The sequence below is a fragment of the Scyliorhinus canicula genome, chromosome 9 (assembly GCF_902713615.1).
Source record: "Scyliorhinus canicula chromosome 9, sScyCan1.1, whole genome shotgun sequence".
In the NCBI taxonomy this organism is placed as follows: Eukaryota; Metazoa; Chordata; class Chondrichthyes; order Carcharhiniformes; family Scyliorhinidae; genus Scyliorhinus; species Scyliorhinus canicula.
In genome coordinates, this window is record NC_052154.1 from 145,319,872 (window position 1) to 145,338,440 (window position 18,569).

Here is an 18,569-nt window from a genome sequence, read left to right on the forward strand (position 1 = left end):
CGTTTAAGTTGTGTAACGTTTAAGAGGAGCTCCCTCTATAAGATTGAAACTGCTCGGTATTATAATAAATTATTGAGCGCTCGGCCGCCCTGTCCAGCGTCTCACCTTTTATTATAAATACACTGCTTGTTCAAACAAAAAGAAAAATCAGAGCGGATTTCTCCCGAATTGTGGCTAGGAGTGTTTCAGTTACAGGCTGCTCGCATCTTTAACAGTTAGAAAGTAGGAAAGATCGGCGCAGGTAGGAAGGAGATGCCACGTCTGTTTAATGCACATAAGTTTGCTGCGTTTGTTTTTGTAGAAATCCCGAATGTGGAGTATAGAGGTGAAAAATTAAGTTTGAAAATGAGATATGGAAAAGCGGCGTTATTGTGAGATTCACGGGTGTGTTTATATATATAGATAGAACTCAATACTCCATAACGTGTCGTCTCGGTCGGCGTTGAGTGCAGGCTGCGCCGTGCAATAGGCTTCCAAATCGGCACTAACATAGAATAAGATTGCATCTGGTGTATTTGGCGTCTGTTGTTAGACTTACATATTAATATGTGCATATGTGTATATATATATATATACATATATCCTGAGCACATACATAAAGGGCGATACAGTATCGTCTCCTAGGCTGGGCCTTTCTGAATCAACTGCTTGTTCAGCACTTGCTTTCAACTCTAGAATGGTGGGGACAATAGTAAACAGTAGGCTTAACATTCTAGCCCTCAGATCTACCAGGACGCTATCAGCTGCTGATTTATTTGCACACACATATATATATATAAAAAATATAAATATATATTTTAATAAGGCGTGTGAATGTGAACTTTTCACAGAGTGGTACCTTGCTCTTTGCAATCCTAGTAACGAAGAAAACATTTCCGCTGCCGCCGAAAAGCCCACAGACAAAACAAAAACATTTTTTAAAAATGTTTTTTTTGTTAATTGCAAACGTTGCCCTTTCTTAAAGCGAGAAAGCCCTTTGTGAAAGTGTGGCGGGCAGGAGTGGTTGGCGCTGGCTGCATTTAGGAGAAGTTAAAACGCCCGTGCTTCTCCTGCTCGCTCATTTCTGTGGTAATCAGGTAGTCACCCTTGGCTGTTGTAAATATTTACGCAGGGAAGTCCGCATGCTGGGAGAAAGTGTTTGTTTGAAGTTTATTTTTTGTGCGCGCAGGAATAGATAACAAAGCTAGTCTATAAATTATTTTCCGGTGGTGTGTGATGAATAGAAAGAAGAGGGGAGGGGAGGGTTGGAAAAGCGAGCGTCCAGGAATTTCGGCTGAGATGTAATAGTGAGACTGGGGGTGGGGTGGGGGAGAGGTGGGGGGCAATATGCGTTATAGTTTTGGTGGTAGAAGGAAGCAGAATGAAGTATTTCGAGAAGGAGGTAAAAAGAAAATGAAAGCTGGTCCATTTCGTTATTGTACCCCCTTTTTTTTCCAGAAACCCCCATGAATAGACCCTTTATTGTAATTGTCTCTTGGCAATTGAGCGTCCCGCAGAGCTGTTGTGTCTTTTTACAACCCTTAACAACCCAATACCAGCAACATAATTACCTCCAGATACTCATCATAGAAATTACTTGTTTTATTTCACTGGTGGGGAGGGGGGGGGGGGATAGCAAAACAAACCCCCCCCCCCAAAAAAAAAATTTCTACACGTATTCGATGATTCAGAAAGTGCCCCCCCCCCCCCCCCCCCCCCCCCATCTTGAGTGAGTGCGAGTTGAAGAGTGCGCTACGTTTAGCTGGACGCTGTGTTGCTGGTTGGGGAGCCGAGGAAGGCGGGGGGGGGGGGGGGGGAGGGGGGATGCTGCCCTCTGGGTTTGGGCTGTAAGTAGAATAGAAAGCATTGTTCACTTTCTGTAGCCTTTGTCGATCAGTGCTGACCCCCTCACGCTACTACTTTTTAAAGCACTGAGGCGAGGTAGACAGCGTGTGTCAGAATACCTAAGTGTAAAAGAGGATCTAAAGACCAGGAAGAAAGTTAATCAAGAGTAACTAAGTTCAAAAGTGCGTTTATAGAGTACAGTGCGAGAAGGAGTGCTGTTGCAGAAAACTTCGTCTGCGGATGAGCACCCAACCCCACTCCCACCCCCACCCCCCACTCCCACTCCGGCAGACCCACTGTGCTATTGAGCTATCCCAAGTAAACAATGCAGCATAACATATACAGTATACTGGACGGTGCAACATCGCATGTTTGCAATAAGGCGCGCCCCCTAAACCAGACACCAAAGTGCCGCATTTAAACATATTTATAAAGTATGGAAAAAATGGAGACAATTTTCCGCGCATGCTCCTGGCGTTATGAGACAGTAACACTGGACACATTAGGAATCCAGAATGATGAGACCAGTGTGCATGTTACAATGCAAGAAGGAAGAGCCCCGTGCAAGTAGGCAAAACACTCCCGGACGGGCATCTGTCAAAGTCCCTGAGTTGAATCAAGCGGGTGTTTTCACCGTGACCGACGTGAGATATGGGGGAGGGGGGGGGGGGGGGCATGTTGCCCAAGATGGGTGCAGCAGCTTAATAGGAGCCCTCCCCGTCGTAATACTTGGGCAGCCTTTCGGCGACCCGTCAGCCCAAACACCTTTAAACGGTCAGGTGGTTACCGAACCCATCTAATATTAATTTTGGTTTAAAGAGGGACTTTCAGGAAACTACACCAATAATATACTTAAAACGCCCGTCAGGTTGCCATAATAAACTTTTTTTTTGTTTTCTTTTTCCATAGAGGGAAGACTTTAACTATTATCAAACAGATGCCCGTGGTCACAGACTGTCAACACAGGGTTCAGGCAAGTTTCAAATATTATTACATCTGGGCAGCAGTTAAATATCGAACATTCAAAACAGCGCATTAGTTCCAAACATGTTTAAAAAGCCATGGTTTTGTATTTAAGGTTTATATCATTTGGCCGCCCGCGGCTCCTGCGAAACGTAAATGTTTTTGTTTATTAATCCGTTCTTTAAAATTGTTCCCTTTGAAGAATATTTTGGAGTCAGATTTCTCAGAGATTGTAGATGTTTCCTCGACTGCCTGTGACTTTGCCCTGATTAACGCAGAGTTTTATTACTATCAGAATACAATAAACAAGCCACGTGGGACTCTGGTGTAACAATTCAACATGCAAAACAGTAAGTGATGCTTCGTGTACTTCTATGAATCACCAAATTAATGCCAAATACTCACATGTGTGAGGAATAGGTCGCGCCCCCCCCCCCCCCCCCCCAAACCAGGCCAGCACTTCAAGTGTTAAGGCCGAATAATGCAGGTTCCATAATTAATAATAAAATACACGCCTGCTTTAGCTGAGCAGCCAGACGTTTGCTGGCAATTTTCAGCGTTAGTATGTAACATTAGCATTGCTGGGGTGGAACCGTCGTGTCAGACATGGAGTTACCAGTTATTTATTGCCAATAAACGTGGTGCTAAACGCCAAGTGAAATGACCACCTGAATTTACCAGCTGCTTAGATTAAACGGAAGATGTGGTCACCTCGAAGGACCTATTCTGGAGGAACCACTTCATTTCTGCATCTCCTCTGTCCCCGAACCGCACTGCAAACCCGAATGTGGTTCTTGAAAAACGCGCGCTGACTGTGCTCATTTCCACAATTGCTTTCTATCTGATTGTTAATCGCAGACATTTAATCCAAATTTCATACTCCCAAAGTTAATAAAAACTGATTGGCTGTATTTTTTTGGAAAATGCATTTAGTTGCTAAAATAAATTAAAACCTCCCACAATAGCATTACCGAGAGCGAATATGTCAATAAAAGTTCGGATAATTGTGCTCAGTCTAATGGTTGCGTGTGCATGTGTGTGCATGTGTGTATGTATGTGTGCTTGTGTGTGTTTGTGTATGTGTGTGTGCGCAAGTGTGTATGCGTATGTATGTAGGCGTGTGTGCCTATGTTTGTGTGCGTGTATGTGCATCTGTGTATGTATGTGTGTTTGTGTATGTGCATGTGTCTGTATGTATATGTGTGTCTGTGCGTCTGTGTATGTATGTGTGTGTGTGTGTATGAGTGTATGCCTATGTGATGTGCACGCGTATGTGTGTATGTATGTGAGTGTGTGCCTATGTGATGTGCACGTGTATGTGTGTATGTATGTATGTGTGTGTGTGTATGTGTGTGTGTGACTGAGTAAAGCTGTTATACGAATTGCTGAGGAGATATCATTCGGGTGAAGCCTTTAGTTTGTTTAAAGGTCGCGGCGGGCTCTGCGCGCTTTGTGCTAATAACTCCTGGGTGTATATGCTGCATAACATCCAAATTGCCACCATATGTTTTTGTATTAGATGACTCGCAATAGAATCCAGGGCGCATAATCATTGCCACTGGGCGATTCCCCCACGCCTCAGTACAGAGGCTAGTGCAGTATGTACCTTTCTGGGGCGGGAAAAAGTGTTGCTTGTACATGTCCTTCTCTTTAAAAATATTAAACCCGGAAACTTACACGTGGAAGTGTGGGGGAGGGGCGGGTTGAGGTGTAGTAAAGGCCGGAGTATTTGTTAGTCTGTGTAAACTATACTGCTCAATGTACACCCTGTCTTTTGATAGGGAACTCGATACTCCCACACAGAGCTGGGCGTCAGTTCTCCAGGTATCTGGGCTGACGGTTTTGTTTTAAGAGGTTCACACCTATCGCTGTTGTTTGAGAATGTCAATCTTGTTTCAGAGTTGTTGTCCTGTTTGGAATGTGAATCATGCTTTTCTTTCAAAATTGGGGGGAAAAAATCATTACTACAACTATCGAATTTCAAATTTGTGAGAAACTAGCACCGAAATGTCCTTTTGACTTTAATTTGGGGTAAAAATGGATTATTTGTCATTAGTATGATTTCTTTTAAAGAAATGCCCAGGTGTACTCGTGATTCTAATCAACAAATGGTGCTTTAAAATGTTCAGAGGTAATGGACTATAAATATGTACTGCATGTGCTTTTTCAAATGTTGCATGGCCTCGCATTTAATTTTTTAAAAGAAAAAATATTAAATGGTTGGCTTTTCTGCATCTTTAAACAGTGTTGATTTAAGTAGGGCGCGCGTCCCCGGTATCGTGATCGCGCCTAGCCCCCAGGCAACCTTAAAATGAAGCCGTCCTTTAAGGGTAATGAGTGAACTGCAAGACACTATGAATGATATACAAATGCGGACAGAAAGGGACGTTTTATCATGCTACTATTTGTCGTGACGATCCGATTTTCAAAGTAGCACAGTGTCATAAAGTGACATGTCTGCCACAAGTGTTTGGGGCTGATCTTTTCAATTATCCTTCCGTGCACTATCCAGGGAGACTTCCGCTTATTTCTAGAAATTAAGCTCAAAGTTGACGAGCAGCTCGCTTGATTTTCGAGACAAATGTCAGCAAAGCTCATCATTTTCCCTCCTATATTCGGAGCTTATTTATGGCTAAGTGGTTGGGCTTTTTGGAGCCAATTTAGCAGGCGCTCCTAGGGAGAGGAGAACAGGTTCTCCATAAGCCGGGAGCTTCCTCCAGGGACACGGTTAACAGCCTGAGTTTCAGGTTCGGAATCTCCATAAGCTTACAATTACTGACCTTTTCCTGTCTTTAACAGGCAGAGAGAATGACTTGTTTTCTGGTGTGGCGGACAGCTGTTGTAATTTCGCCAAGATAACGTGTTATTTGTAATATTGGATTCAGTTGAGCTCGCATTGTCAGTTTAAGAGGAATGGTTTAGTTGCTCGATTGGGGAGCCCCCTCCTTCGGTTTGGCGAAGCAACAACAAAAAAAAAGCAATGTTGTTCTTTCTGTTGGCTGTTGCCACGCAAGGGTCTGGCTCGAGTGGTTTATTGCCTTTATTTCGGGCTTTGGCGATTTGTGAGCGCTCCCGACGCTCTCGCTGCTCGTAAGGTATTCCGGTTGGATTGGTGTTTCGAGCGAGAGAGCGCGTTTGTGGGTCAGGTCTTGTTTTTGCAATTGGGATCGCCGGCGGGATTAACGACTGGCATTGTGAGCAGCGGGGCTTCACTGAGCGCACCCTCTCCCCGTCTCGACCGCTGAACATGTTCGCTCTTACTTTACCCCTAGGTCACAGTGGAGTGAATCAGCTCGGCGGTGTGTTTGTTAATGGTCGACCATTGCCCGATTCGACCAGACAAAAAATAGTGGAACTTGCTCACAGTGGAGCCAGACCCTGCGATATTTCCAGGATCCTCCAGGTAACAACGATCTCAGTTAATAAGTCTATTTTATATTTCATTACAAATGGACCACACAACGAAAAGAACCATGCATGCAAGATGTCAAACTGTTACCGTTGCATATGCAATCAGCTTATTGAATCATTTTCTAGAAGGGGTTTTCTACAATCCAAAAATGCTTCCTGAAAATTGCATTCGTACCTTCAAAGTAATTTCTTTCATAATTGGCAAAAAAAAGCAAGAAATTATCTTGAAATGATTGAGAAATGGTAAGATTTCCCCCTGCCATTTAAGGGTTTATTTTTGTATTGTAGACCCAATGTTGATGCAAAAAAAAATTAAGTTTGAAACTTTAAAAAAAATAACTTTGGCACGCGCCAGAAATTCTCGATGCAATATTGGTACGTTTCCCATTGCCATTTAAGGTATATTTTTGTATTGTAGACCCATGCTGATGCAAAGGTCCAAGTAGTGGATAATCGAAAAGTAAGCTCAACATTGTTTAACTATATTTATATACCTATATAAATATATATTATCAAACAAAAAAGAGCCATTTTATTTATAAGACTTTCTTTTGTTGATGGATCTGCTTTTTTTTTTAAATTCCAGGTATCCAACGGTTGTGTCAGTAAAATCCTGGGCAGGTATTATGAAACTGGATCCATCAGACCGCGGGCAATCGGAGGCAGTAAACCGAGAGTAGCGACTCCTGAAGTTGTGTCGAAGATCGCTCAGTATAAACGCGAGTGTCCGTCGATTTTCGCCTGGGAGATCCGGGACAGGTTGCTCTCTGAGGGGGTCTGTACTAACGACAATATACCAAGTGTGAGTAAAACATTTAATTAACATTTCACGGAGGGGAAAGCTTTATTTATTGGCACTCAGCAACATTGGCTCAAGCATTTTTTTTCAACCCCCCCAAAAAAAACCCCAATGTGTGATTACATTATCAGGAGGACTGCAGTCATGGAGACAAACGCGATACTCCTCAGGCATCGATTATTCATTAAATGAACGTTTCCTGCGGAATTTTAACTCTTCGATTCTGGCCATTAAAGATGGAATTTAAATGAATGCTAAATAGCTATTTTAAAAATGCAATGCTGGGAAGCGGAATTATTTCAATCCAGCGAAAATGCGAAGACTTTGTGATCGGGATCACAGTGATTATTTTCAACATTACTCTTGAGTTTGGCGATGCAGACCCACAAACTCAATTCGTGTTGACCCATTCCAAAGGCTGTGCCAATTTAAATATGTATATGTTAATTAAACATGATTATTGACATTTGTGATCAATTTTATTTTGTTCTGCTTATTGATATGAACCCATTCTGTGCCAAATTGTTACGCATGTGCATATAGAGACTGAATTATCATGCGAAATGCATTTCATTGATTCAATTAATATCGATTAGAACCATTAGATGATTATAACTCTTGTATATGTAGTTAGATTTTATTTCAGTTAGACAACTGCATGGACTAATCGCACATATTTGTGAATTTCAACGTTGACATTGTTCACTTTAAGAGCGGAAAGATATTTAATAAGACCTCTGATTGGCTTTCAGGTGTCATCGATTAACCGAGTCCTTCGCAACCTGGCTAGCGAAAAGCAACAGATGGGCGCAGATGGGATGTATGATAAACTAAGGATGTTGAACGGTCAGACAGGTGCATGGGGTACTCGGCCAGGCTGGTATCCGGGCAGTTCGGTGCCAGGGCAACCCAACCAAGGTAAGGGATATTGCGTGGCTACACTTCCAATGGCCGGACGTCAATCTATAGCTTTCCTGGATGTGCAGGGAGATGGGCAGACCGTGATGCTCAGATATGCGTGTGGTTTGGTATAGGGGTTCAGCAAGCAGCCCACACTGGGTTAAGGTGAACACCTCAGTAAATAAAAGGGAGAAAGACCAACCAAATTGATCCAATACGCTTCTCGACATAATGGTCGGTTGTATCTTTGGTATGAGTTGGTCATCTGCTCTGCCTGGCAAACGTCAGTGGCATTCGGAGACCTCTGCTACCATAGCCTCTCTTTCCTTTGGGTTAGGAGACCAGTGGATTGCATTCGACCATTGCGTAATTCTGTTCATCATGACATCTAAAAACAGCGAGCAATTGCAATCACTGTGAGATGAGAACCATGAGGAAATCAAGCAGTAGAGATGCAATTATATAATGCTTTTCTTAAGCGAGAAGCCAATGGCGCAGTCCATTGAAGAAATGCACTTTGTCCATGCCAAGGTTTAATTAGTGTCCGCCTTCCAGCGCCTATAGCGGGAAAACCATCTACGTGCCCGCTATTAGCGGTAGGAACGGTAAGGCTGTAAAGACCAACAACACCTTACACTTCGAGAAACTCGCCCCTCAGGTGCTCGGCAGATTAACAGCCGATTCCTTTCAGGCAAATTGTTACAACCATCTCACTGATACTGCCGCGTCGCATCCTTCCAGTCCAGACAAAAACTCTGGCTGTTCATGTGCGGGATTACAACATTCCTCCGGAGAAGTCCAAAAGCCAGTGTTAGAACTTCCTTACCACTCAATTGCTCCCGCTGCCCTGACTGTTAACTATGGCGATATCATCCATTGCACATACCTCCAAGTTAATAATCATAATTCTGAAAGCTAACATGAAAGATCTAGTTAATTACAAGGGCATATTTCTCTTTTAATATATCAATGGGGAGAGAAACAACATCACCTGCAATTAAAATCAGGCTGGAACTGTGAGGCAGCGCTGAGCGTTAGTCAGAAAATCTGGAATGATTGCTGTAAAGAGCGCGGCCTTCATCCAACAGCAGAATAGTGAATGTTAAGCACAAACTGACCAGCGAAACACCCAGTTGGGAAACCCAGAGAGGCATTGTAGAAAGATATTTTTTCTTGAAAAGTACATTCTGGTCATTGGTCAATGGCTTTTACCTTGAACAATTTGGCCGAAGGTAGAGGAGGTCGCAAGCATGGCTAGAGAAGGCAAGAGAAAGGGGGGTTGGCGCAAATTAATCTACTTAAGAAGCTTTTCTGTTAACTACACAACCACTATGTCGACATCACAAGAGCCATACAACTTAGAACAAATAACGCCCGGATCAGTCACTTTGGAAATAAGCGTATATTCCTATCTAGGTTTTTTTGTAAGTGATTAGGGTAGCATAGATTTTTTAACCCATATTCCGATATTACAAGAATACAAATGGACATGATCCTGAGCCCTTACATTATTATATATAACCTCCTTCACTTTAACTCAATCGAGGAGCTGACGTCGTTCATGTTTAAGGTTAGCTCATGTTTATTATCGCGATAGCAGCGAGATAATTTGCAGTGTAATTGGATGTGATGTTACTGGCTGGGATGGGGTGGGTGGGGGGGGGGGGGGGGGAGACCGACAAGTGAATCATTTTCTGTATCCTGTGTGTCATTAGTGAGCCTGTCCGTGACAGTCATCCGCCTGGGGAGGAGGTGTCCCGTCCACAACCTGCTTTTTGTTCGCAGAATCAGCAACAGTGTGCGGAATATATTGTACAAAGGATGTTTCAGCCACACGCAAGAATTTGTTATGGGAACAATTCTGTCGCTATGTAATTGCTCATTAGAGAGCGTTTTGTTTCTCATTAAGCAACATGAATAAGCGTCTAGTTCTAGGAGACAGCTGTAGAAATGTTACACATGAGACCCCTGGACACCATATCGCACCACTTGCCAATTAGACATGTCAGCTTTCTGAGAAGCAAACAATATAAGAAGGGCACAAGAAAGATACACAGCAGCGCATTGCTTTCTGTAAGATATCCCCAGCTTGTTATAGCACTCTTAATGAAGCCATCGACACAACTAACAACCAGTGTATTGGAAAACAAGGGCGCTTTAAAAGTCCAAACTTCTAAACAACTTTAACTCTCCACTCGTCACAGTGAGAGCACAAACAAATCTGGGAATGTAACTATTGCTGGGACACAGGGTAGCAGCGTGACAGTGTAACAGTACACTCATATCTTTCTGGGTGCCTTAGAATAGTTCTGTATGTGTAAGGGGTAGAGAGGCACCGCTATTAACTCAATAGCTGACACTTATATCCAATACACTTTTAGTTCAAAAACGTGTGTTTCGTTTAACCTTCTGAGTGCATTATACTTGCCGTATTAAATGTGGGAATAGATGAGTTACTGCTCTGATGTAATTTGAATACATTGCTGGATAAGGCGATTGAAAATGACGTTTTAAGTTACCACAATGTCTTGATGCGAGAGACGAGCCAGATTGCATTTATCCTATAGGTTACTATTTAAATAGTGGACAAAATCATTTGGATTTCTCATTTCGTTCCACGCTGTGTTTTGGAGCCGGGTTTGGGTCTGTTTCGTTTGGTTCGAAGTGACGGTTAAGGCTGCCTATATATTTTCGGTGAATAGTGTAGATTGGGGTCCCGAGGGATAGCTAGGGAAATCCAAACTTGTTTACTGCAATTATACGGTAATGATGTTGGTGGAGGTGGGATTTTCTTGACAGTCGCATTGAGTGGTTAGGAGGGTGTAGGCCGCGGGCGCAATCATGTCGAGCTTTGGCTGCTCTACATTCGGACCCTTGATTGTTGTTTCATAGATGCACAGTCTCTGACAGACCTTAATGAGCCACTGCCAATTCGGGCCACACAACGCACTGTATACTGCTTGAGTTCAAAATAGGAATCAGAAGAACAAATATTCTCAGACACGATACAGTTAGAGCCACAGAATCAGACAGCATAGAAATACGCCATTCAGCCCATCCTGCCTAGCCCTGTGCTCTTCGGGCGAGAAATCCCATTGGTCCCATCCTCCCACTCTTTTCGCCATAGCCCCGTAAATATTTCCTTTTGAATTGAGTTTCTTGGTAGCTCTATTTTAACCCCAGCTCTTATGTACTATTCTATTCCACCCAGCACCCGTCCAAATAGATTATCCGGTCATTGTCACGTCTCTGTCCGTGGGAGCTTGCTGTGCACAAATTGGATGCCACGTGCCAACATTGTAACGGTATTGGCACTTCAAAAAGCCCAGTGTTAGTGTGAGTCTGTGTTTAACTCGACTCGCCAAATGTAGCCGTTGACTTTGCTTGAAGCTGAGGAATAGAATTGCCTGTGTTGTATTTGGACAGTTTCCCGCAGAAAGAACAACTGTTCTGAAGTCATTTCTAAATCGGGACATTTAGGCGACAGGGCAGACAATCTAAAGACGCACTTTTACAATCTCAATGATAATCTCGGTATCAATTTTGACCATTGATTTTCCTGATGGGTTTGTGTGAGTGTAACAGCGATAGCAAACGCGCAATCGCACCTTCTTCAGGGACTCTATTAAATGGGTTGAGAAAGCTGAGGGCGCGGGTTGGAATCTGACCCACCACCTGAATCACAACGACACTGAAATACTCGAAATAGACAAACTTGCAAATACTTTATTAACCAACGAAAAATAGAAAGTCACTTCGTTCGACACCCCCTCCCCCCCCCCCCCCCCCCCCAACATAGTTACTGCATTATATATGTTCCGCACTGCCCCTCTGACCAGCCTGCATTTCCAAGTTACCCGAACGCGGTTAACACTTGGGTGGAAATAACATTTGTAATGTCTGAATAACTGAGACTTTACCAATCAGCAATAAAGAGCCCGTTAAACCCTGATAGAAAATAAAACGTATTCAAATGATTATTTTTCGCTGCAGATCTCCGCAAATAAGACGACAAAGAACTTTTAAAAGAAGCCTTAATGAGTTCAAAGGCGTTCTTTAAAACTCTAATGAGCTAAATCAATCGCGCCAGTGTGTGACTGGAAGCAGGAGAAAGTCTCATTTAATTCTAGATCTCTTTTAAAACATACGGAATAACTCGAGGAGGCAATAATTGCTTCCAAATCGAAGTGCGAACGAATGCTATCTAACTGGTCTTTAGCCTTTGTGTCTTTTGGCCAATAAAGTAGCACAGAGCAGATATAGCCCCCAAATGATTAGCGGGAACCCTTTCCCAATATCCACACAGCTTCTTAATTCTTCCCAACTCCCCCACTCCACTACCCCCAACCGCGTGCCGGGATGTTTGAACAGATTTTTAAAAGTCCATTACTCGATGCACAAGTCAGTGTTAGGTCTCATAGGGAGAATATGGTTTCAAGCTGATTCATGTCAGGCAGCTGTAGAAAAAAAAATAATACCAGTATCAAGCCTGACAATGGTCTAAGAGAGACATCTCTATCAGCCCTACCCTTCAATCAAGGGGAATGGGGCATTCTCCAGCGAATTAGGGTTTTAAGGATCGCGGTGACAGGTTTTTTCTCTCTCTATCTTTTTTCTCTCCACCCTCTTATATGGCTAAAGCCTTCTATAGGATTTAGACACTTTCCCTTTCATAAGGTTTATGGTGTAGGGGCAGAGCTCTCCTTGTCTGAGCCGGAGCGCTGCAAAGACCGCACTTCGTTTGCTATCTCCTTGCTTGTTTTCCGCGTGAATGATTAAGGCACTAAGAAACTAAGGAATGATTTTATTTCCCAGCGCCTTATTGTAGAAAACAAATCCTAACCCCAGCGTCAGTTGGTCTGGCTGCGGGATAATAGGACACACATTTATCCTTCTCTTTACGGATTAGAAGTAACAGCACCAGGGATCGGGGTATTCAATTGCTTCTTTAGGAGATTTCAAACCGCCCTCCCCTAAAATAGACATAAAAGAAAGATAACTTAATTGTCTGTCGTTTGGTTTGTGTGTGTGTGTGTGTGTGTGTTTCAAATTCCTGCACACTCTCTATCAAAGACAACCCAGGAATGATAGGTTTCCAGTTGAAGCGATTGCCAATATTGTTCGGGTTTCGTTCGCTTGTGTTCAAATCTAATATAAAACAAGACGGGTTGTTTCAGAACTGCACTGTACATTTACTTCCGGTGTTGTTCAATATCAGAGGCAATTCGTTACCGTGTTAAATTTGGACTGAAAGATTATTTCGTTTCAGGGCAGTTTGGTTCTGTTTGAGTTTTGGACCTCACTTCCCCATTGCACTTTGTCAGTGTTGGTTTGTACCGAACGGAACGGATAGCGTTAGAAATGAGATGAAAGAAGGGATTGGCAAGGTTGAGACACGGCATGGTTTAAGGGCAGCCAACGCCCCGCCGCGAACGAGTCACAGGGAATCGGCCATGTGGGGCAAGTGGTTAGAAATTCGTTGGAAGAACAGAGCCGTGTCTGACTCTCTCGTTTTCTTGGAGTCAAATCAACGGGCAAAGGGAAGAATTGGATATAAAACTAATTTAAAACGGTCTTGAGTGGGGTGCGGCCTCCACATTCCCCACCAAACGGCTCCATGGACTTGTGAGGGCAAAAAAAAAGATGGAAACAGTGCTAACTGCAGATATTAATTGGCGCAATCAAAAGCCAGAACATAGATGAGCTCTTTAACTCGATGCAGTCAAAGTGGTCATAATAATGTGGTAATGGGAACTCAGTGCCAACAGCATTGCGTGTGAAGGTTTTATTTTCTAATCTTAGCTGAGTGAGATTTTCTCCTTTTTCCCCCGTTGTATAAGCAGGTCAGTGCATACAGTCCCATTCACTCTGCCCCCGCCAAATGATTTGGCCCATTCTCCTTCTATAGAATGTTTAAGCCTAAATGGCGTTGAACAGTCCAGCTCACAGGACAGTGATTAATGATAGCGTCGTACAAAGGTTAACATACTTCACTGAGAAGTCTGTTGACTGTGGTCGTTGTGTGACAGTGTGGAGGGAGCACTGCCTGCCTGGAGAGAATCCCTTTGTCGCCTTGCCGCGATAGCCAGCGATTGTATTCTCAAAATTCTGCCCACGAAAATTTGCCAACCTTCTGGTCTGAGCCTTTTAATAGTTTCCGTCCTCTGCTGGTATTGTACGCCTGAAAGGCTATTCAAGTGTTGGCGGCCACTGCAATAGACATGAAAAAAACCGCCCATATGGTGATTAGAAAGATGGACAAAAATCTCTATTTTAAGGGAAATTCCTTAATCTTCAGAGTGGTACGGTACAGCTGACAAACAGATTTCTATCAATCCCCAACCAACCACCTTTTGAATGCACAAACTAGATAGGTTGGAGCAATTTAGAATATTCTGTGCGGGGGGGGGGGGGGGGGGTATCCTAAACCAATGCACGGAGGGACGCCTAATACAATCATTCTCATTGGGTTTCAACCCGAATCGCGCGCTTGAAAAACAATTCGACCAACCACGAATCATGTGCAAATTGTTAGGTCGGAAACCTTGCAAAAATGTCACCGAGCTGTAATACTGAGGGATGTTTACAGGATCGTGCTCGCATTGTTGCGAGAGTTTAATAATGCGGAGTGTGTGCTGCCAGTTATGTTTTCTGCAGACTTGTTTAGCTGTTTGGCCATTCCACGTCACTTCGCCCTGTTGGTAGCAAGTCCTGAATCTGGAGAATCGGCTCTGCCTCAGCTAACCAAAGTCTTAAGGCATCAGCTCTGAATTTATTACAGCACTCGTCACAAATTCTGTTCCTTTTTTTTAAGTACTTATGTATCACAAGTAGTGAACAGTGGTTTTCTTCTAAATATAAGAAAATTATAGGCTGTTATTACTGATGATATAATTGCAGCCGTGCTTAGCAACTAGAGGCCAAGATTATGAGCTTTCATTGTAACATTCTGGTTAAGGCAACGAATGGAGAAATTCTGGAGTTGGAACTTCTGGAATGCACAATCTGTAAAGTTAGCAAGTCACTTGGCTGCCAAACTTTGGTTAAGAACAGCAGAGCAATTCCTCGGAATATCTAGGAGTGAAGAGGAAATTCGAGGCTCCCGCTTCGACTATAGGGGTCACTTACTTTCAAGTCGTTACTTGCATAGTAGTTGAACAGGGACATTGTCAGGTTCCTTAGACTGGTGGTTACCCCAACCCACCCCATTGAGATTTAAGGACCTCAGCACGCTTACTGCAATGCAGGCGAGCTTCCTCCCCACATCAACGACGATGCTGTGCCAAATTTAGCAAGTTGTCAGAAAGTCTAACATGGCCTGGCTATTGTTGCAGCCCTTGCACTGGACGTGCAGGGACGCTGCACCCGGTGCCAAACAAAACCATGTGAACCTACCTGCTTCAAGTGGTTTCACACTGTCTCCAGTGATACCGCCGGTCTGTGCACCGGTGCAAGGTACAAGGTGCCCAAGACAAATGGCGCATCCCCTCATGGACGCTCAACGTTTCATTTTCCCTGTTCTAACCTTTCAACTCAGGGCCACTTTCGCTCAGGCACATTCGCCAGCCGGTTGGTTGGTTAATTGAATATGGCATGTATGCACGGAAATGTGCCATTCGGTCCAAATGGACTATGCTAGCAGAGAGGAAAGCATGTGTTGGGGATTATTATAACCACATGCAATTAAAAGTTACAACAGAATAATTTAATGGGGATGAATTATGTAAAGAAATCCAAACTTTTTGATCTCTTTGAACATTTGAACGTGGTTCCAATGATGTACAGGAGACGACATTGAACTATTAAATATCATTTTGCACAGACTACTGAGTGATAGTTTGATATACCTCACTTAAGAAACTCAAACACACTTATGAAAGAATGATCTACTCGTGCCCCGGGTCATTATTGAGACGGATATTCCCACTGACCCCTCGCTGTCGTTCCTATAAGAAGCCGAGCGCCTTGTTTTTAATGTGCTGTTCCTTCCTCTGCTATTCTCCAGATGGATGTCAGCAACAGGAAGGAGGCGCTGAAAATACAAACTCCATCAACTCAAACAGCGACGATTCAGACGAAGCACAAATGAGACTCCAGCTGAAAAGGAAACTGCAGAGAAACAGGACCTCTTTCACCCAGGAGCAGATCGAGGCCCTGGAGAAAGGTGAGGACAACATGGCGAGGGAGCGAGGTTGAATGAGTGGGAAGGCGCCAGGGGCCGAGAATGGATACACCAGCCTGAGATAGAGTGAGTGAGAGATAGGGCGTGAGAGGAATGAGTCCTTATTTTGTTACTCCCGCCAACAAAGAACTTCTTTCTTCCAGAATTCGAAAGGACTCACTACCCCGACGTGTTTGCCAGAGAACGATTAGCGGCCAAAATAGATCTCCCGGAAGCTAGGATACAGGTAAACCATCTTTCTGAATGTAACTCTGACAGCTTTGTTAAGAAATACACGCTTGTAGCTCTTTGCAATGTTTCCGACACAGTAAGGTGGATAAATGCAAAGGTTTCTCTGCTAATTTCTTCACGCCATGACTTCAATAACTTTTGACCTGCATGTCAATTTGTATCGGTGACTTGCACAAAGGGAGGGATTTTCTCTTTACCTGAACCAGAATATAAAATGCATATTTCAATCCCACACCGCTCAAGGCTGGGCTGCGTATTAAATATATTGCACGGGCAGAAATCCAACCTGAGATTTGTTAACATAGAAACATCCTGCTATTTTCCTTAGATCTTTTTCCAAGCATTTATTCACCGCCTTTCAAATCTTGTTTTGGTGCATAGGGGTAGTTGGATAGCCCTCTTGCCGCTACAGAAGCTTGCATTTCTGTATCTCACACCTTCAATGATCGCGCCAATTGCAGTACTATTGAAGTCAGTCATTGTTGTAATGTGGGAAACACAGCAGCCAATTTGCACATTACAAGTTCGGTCAGACAGCAGTGAGATAATGACCAAATCATCTGTGTTTCTCTTGTCGAGTGAGAGGTACATATTGGCCAGGGCGCCGGGGATAACTTCACTGATCTTCGAAATAGTGTCATGGAATGTTTTACGTCCACCTTGGAGAGGAGATGAGCCTCTTCAACATTTCACCCGAAAGCCTCCTCAATTGACCACTCAAGTATCGAGAGCTAGATTTCTGTGCTCAAATCTCTGTAACGGTACTTAGAATCTCTACAGTACCGCAGGAGGCCATTCGGTCCATTGAGTCTGCATCTACCCTCTGAAAGAGCACCCTACCTAGGCCCACTCCCCCACCCTATCCCTATAAACCCTAACACCACCTAACCAGCACATCTTTGGGCTATGGGAGGAAACTGGTGCACCCAGAGGAAACCCATTTGAATCTGTAACCTCAAGTGCCTCAAATGCCACAGATAACACTGAGTTGAGTCACTCAGAGACTATGGATTCGAATCCTCCACAAGTTACCTGAGCCTAAATATTAGGCCCACACTTCAGTGCAGCACCTCATGCAGTGTCTGCCGTTCCAATTTTTGGGATGGAATAATAAATCGAGCCCCCACCTGACCTCAATAGTGGATATCAATGATTATATGATACTATTTCAAAGATAAGTAGCGGTGTTTGGCCAGGTGTCCTGATCAATAATTACCCTCAAACAACATCACAAAAATGGTCTAGTAATGATCATATTGCTGTTTGTGGGACATTTTGTGTAAATTGGTGCTTACTACGTTACAATTTAGTAGGGCAGATGGAGATGTAATGGGAATGTCACTGGGCTAGTAATTGGGCTCAGGCTAATACTCGAGAGACATGGGTTCACATCCAACCAAGACAGCGTGTGGAATTTAAAGTCAATTAATAAATCTGGAATATAAAACTAGTCTCAATAATAACCATGAAGCTGTCTGTTGATGATACAGTACAATCTCTATAGTGCAGACAGAAGCCGTTCAGCCCATCGACTCTCTGAAAGAGTACGTAACTAGACCCGAACCCCGTTATGCCACCTAAACTGTGCATCCCTGGACACTAAAGGGCAAAGGGCAATTTGTCACAGCCAATATACCTAACCTGTACATCCCTGGACACATCCCGGTTTTCTTCTGCACTGTAGAGATTTAGCATGGCCAATCCACCTAACCTGCACATCTTTGGACTGTGGGAGGAAACCAGAGCACCTGGAGGAAACCCACACAGATATGGGGCAAAAGTGAAAACACCACACAGTCACAAGGCTAGAATAGAACCTGGGTTCCTGGAGCTGTGAGGCAGCAGTGCACTGTGCCAATGTGCCGCCATGTTGTTTATGAAACTATCATTGTTCCTGCAAAAAAAAAACACCTGGTTCACTAATTCCCCTTTTGGGAAGGAAATCTGTCACCTTTACCTGGTCTGGCCTACATTTGACTCCAGGCCCACAGCAATGCCAATTCACTTGTAACTGCCTTTTGAAATGGTCCAGCAAGTCAGTCAGTTCAAGGGAATTGGGGTGGGCAACAAATGCAGCAACACTCAAGACTGGTGAAAGAATAAAGAAACAATAGCAAAGTGATTAACTCCAACAGTATTACATTGGTTTTAGCTGCTGAGGTTCAGTTGGCAATACTCTGACCAGAGGGAAGTTGTTCCAGTCCAGCTCCAGGATTTGAGCACAACTGTCCAGTGCAGTGCTGCACTGTCGGAAGCGCT

At 43.7% G+C, this 18,569-nt stretch overlaps 1 protein-coding gene across 13 annotated transcripts in view; it reads left to right on the plus strand.

Moving 5' to 3' along the window:
* Positions 1-18,569, plus strand: part of LOC119971769 (paired box protein Pax-6) — a 33,725-nt gene that overhangs the window by 9,983 nt on the left and 5,173 nt on the right. For 6 of the 13 annotated variants that reach the window (XM_038807859.1, XM_038807857.1, XM_038807861.1 and 3 more), the window contains 8 exons: positions 2,734-2,797; positions 3,083-3,137; positions 6,060-6,190; positions 6,617-6,658; positions 6,785-7,000; positions 7,750-7,915; positions 15,903-16,061; positions 16,223-16,305. In XM_038807859.1, coding sequence (XP_038663787.1) covers positions 3,128-3,137; positions 6,060-6,190; positions 6,617-6,658; positions 6,785-7,000; positions 7,750-7,915; positions 15,903-16,061; positions 16,223-16,305 — 807 coding nt within the window. In that variant the 5' untranslated portion in view covers positions 2,734-2,797; positions 3,083-3,127. Of the gene's footprint in view, positions 1-2,733; positions 2,798-3,082; positions 3,138-4,860; positions 4,919-5,045; positions 5,535-5,564; positions 5,883-6,059; positions 6,191-6,616; positions 6,659-6,784; positions 7,001-7,749; positions 7,916-15,902; positions 16,062-16,222; positions 16,306-18,569 lie in introns of those variants that run through there. The other 7 variants (XM_038807855.1, XM_038807856.1, XM_038807865.1 and 4 more) reach the window with 6 other exon arrangements.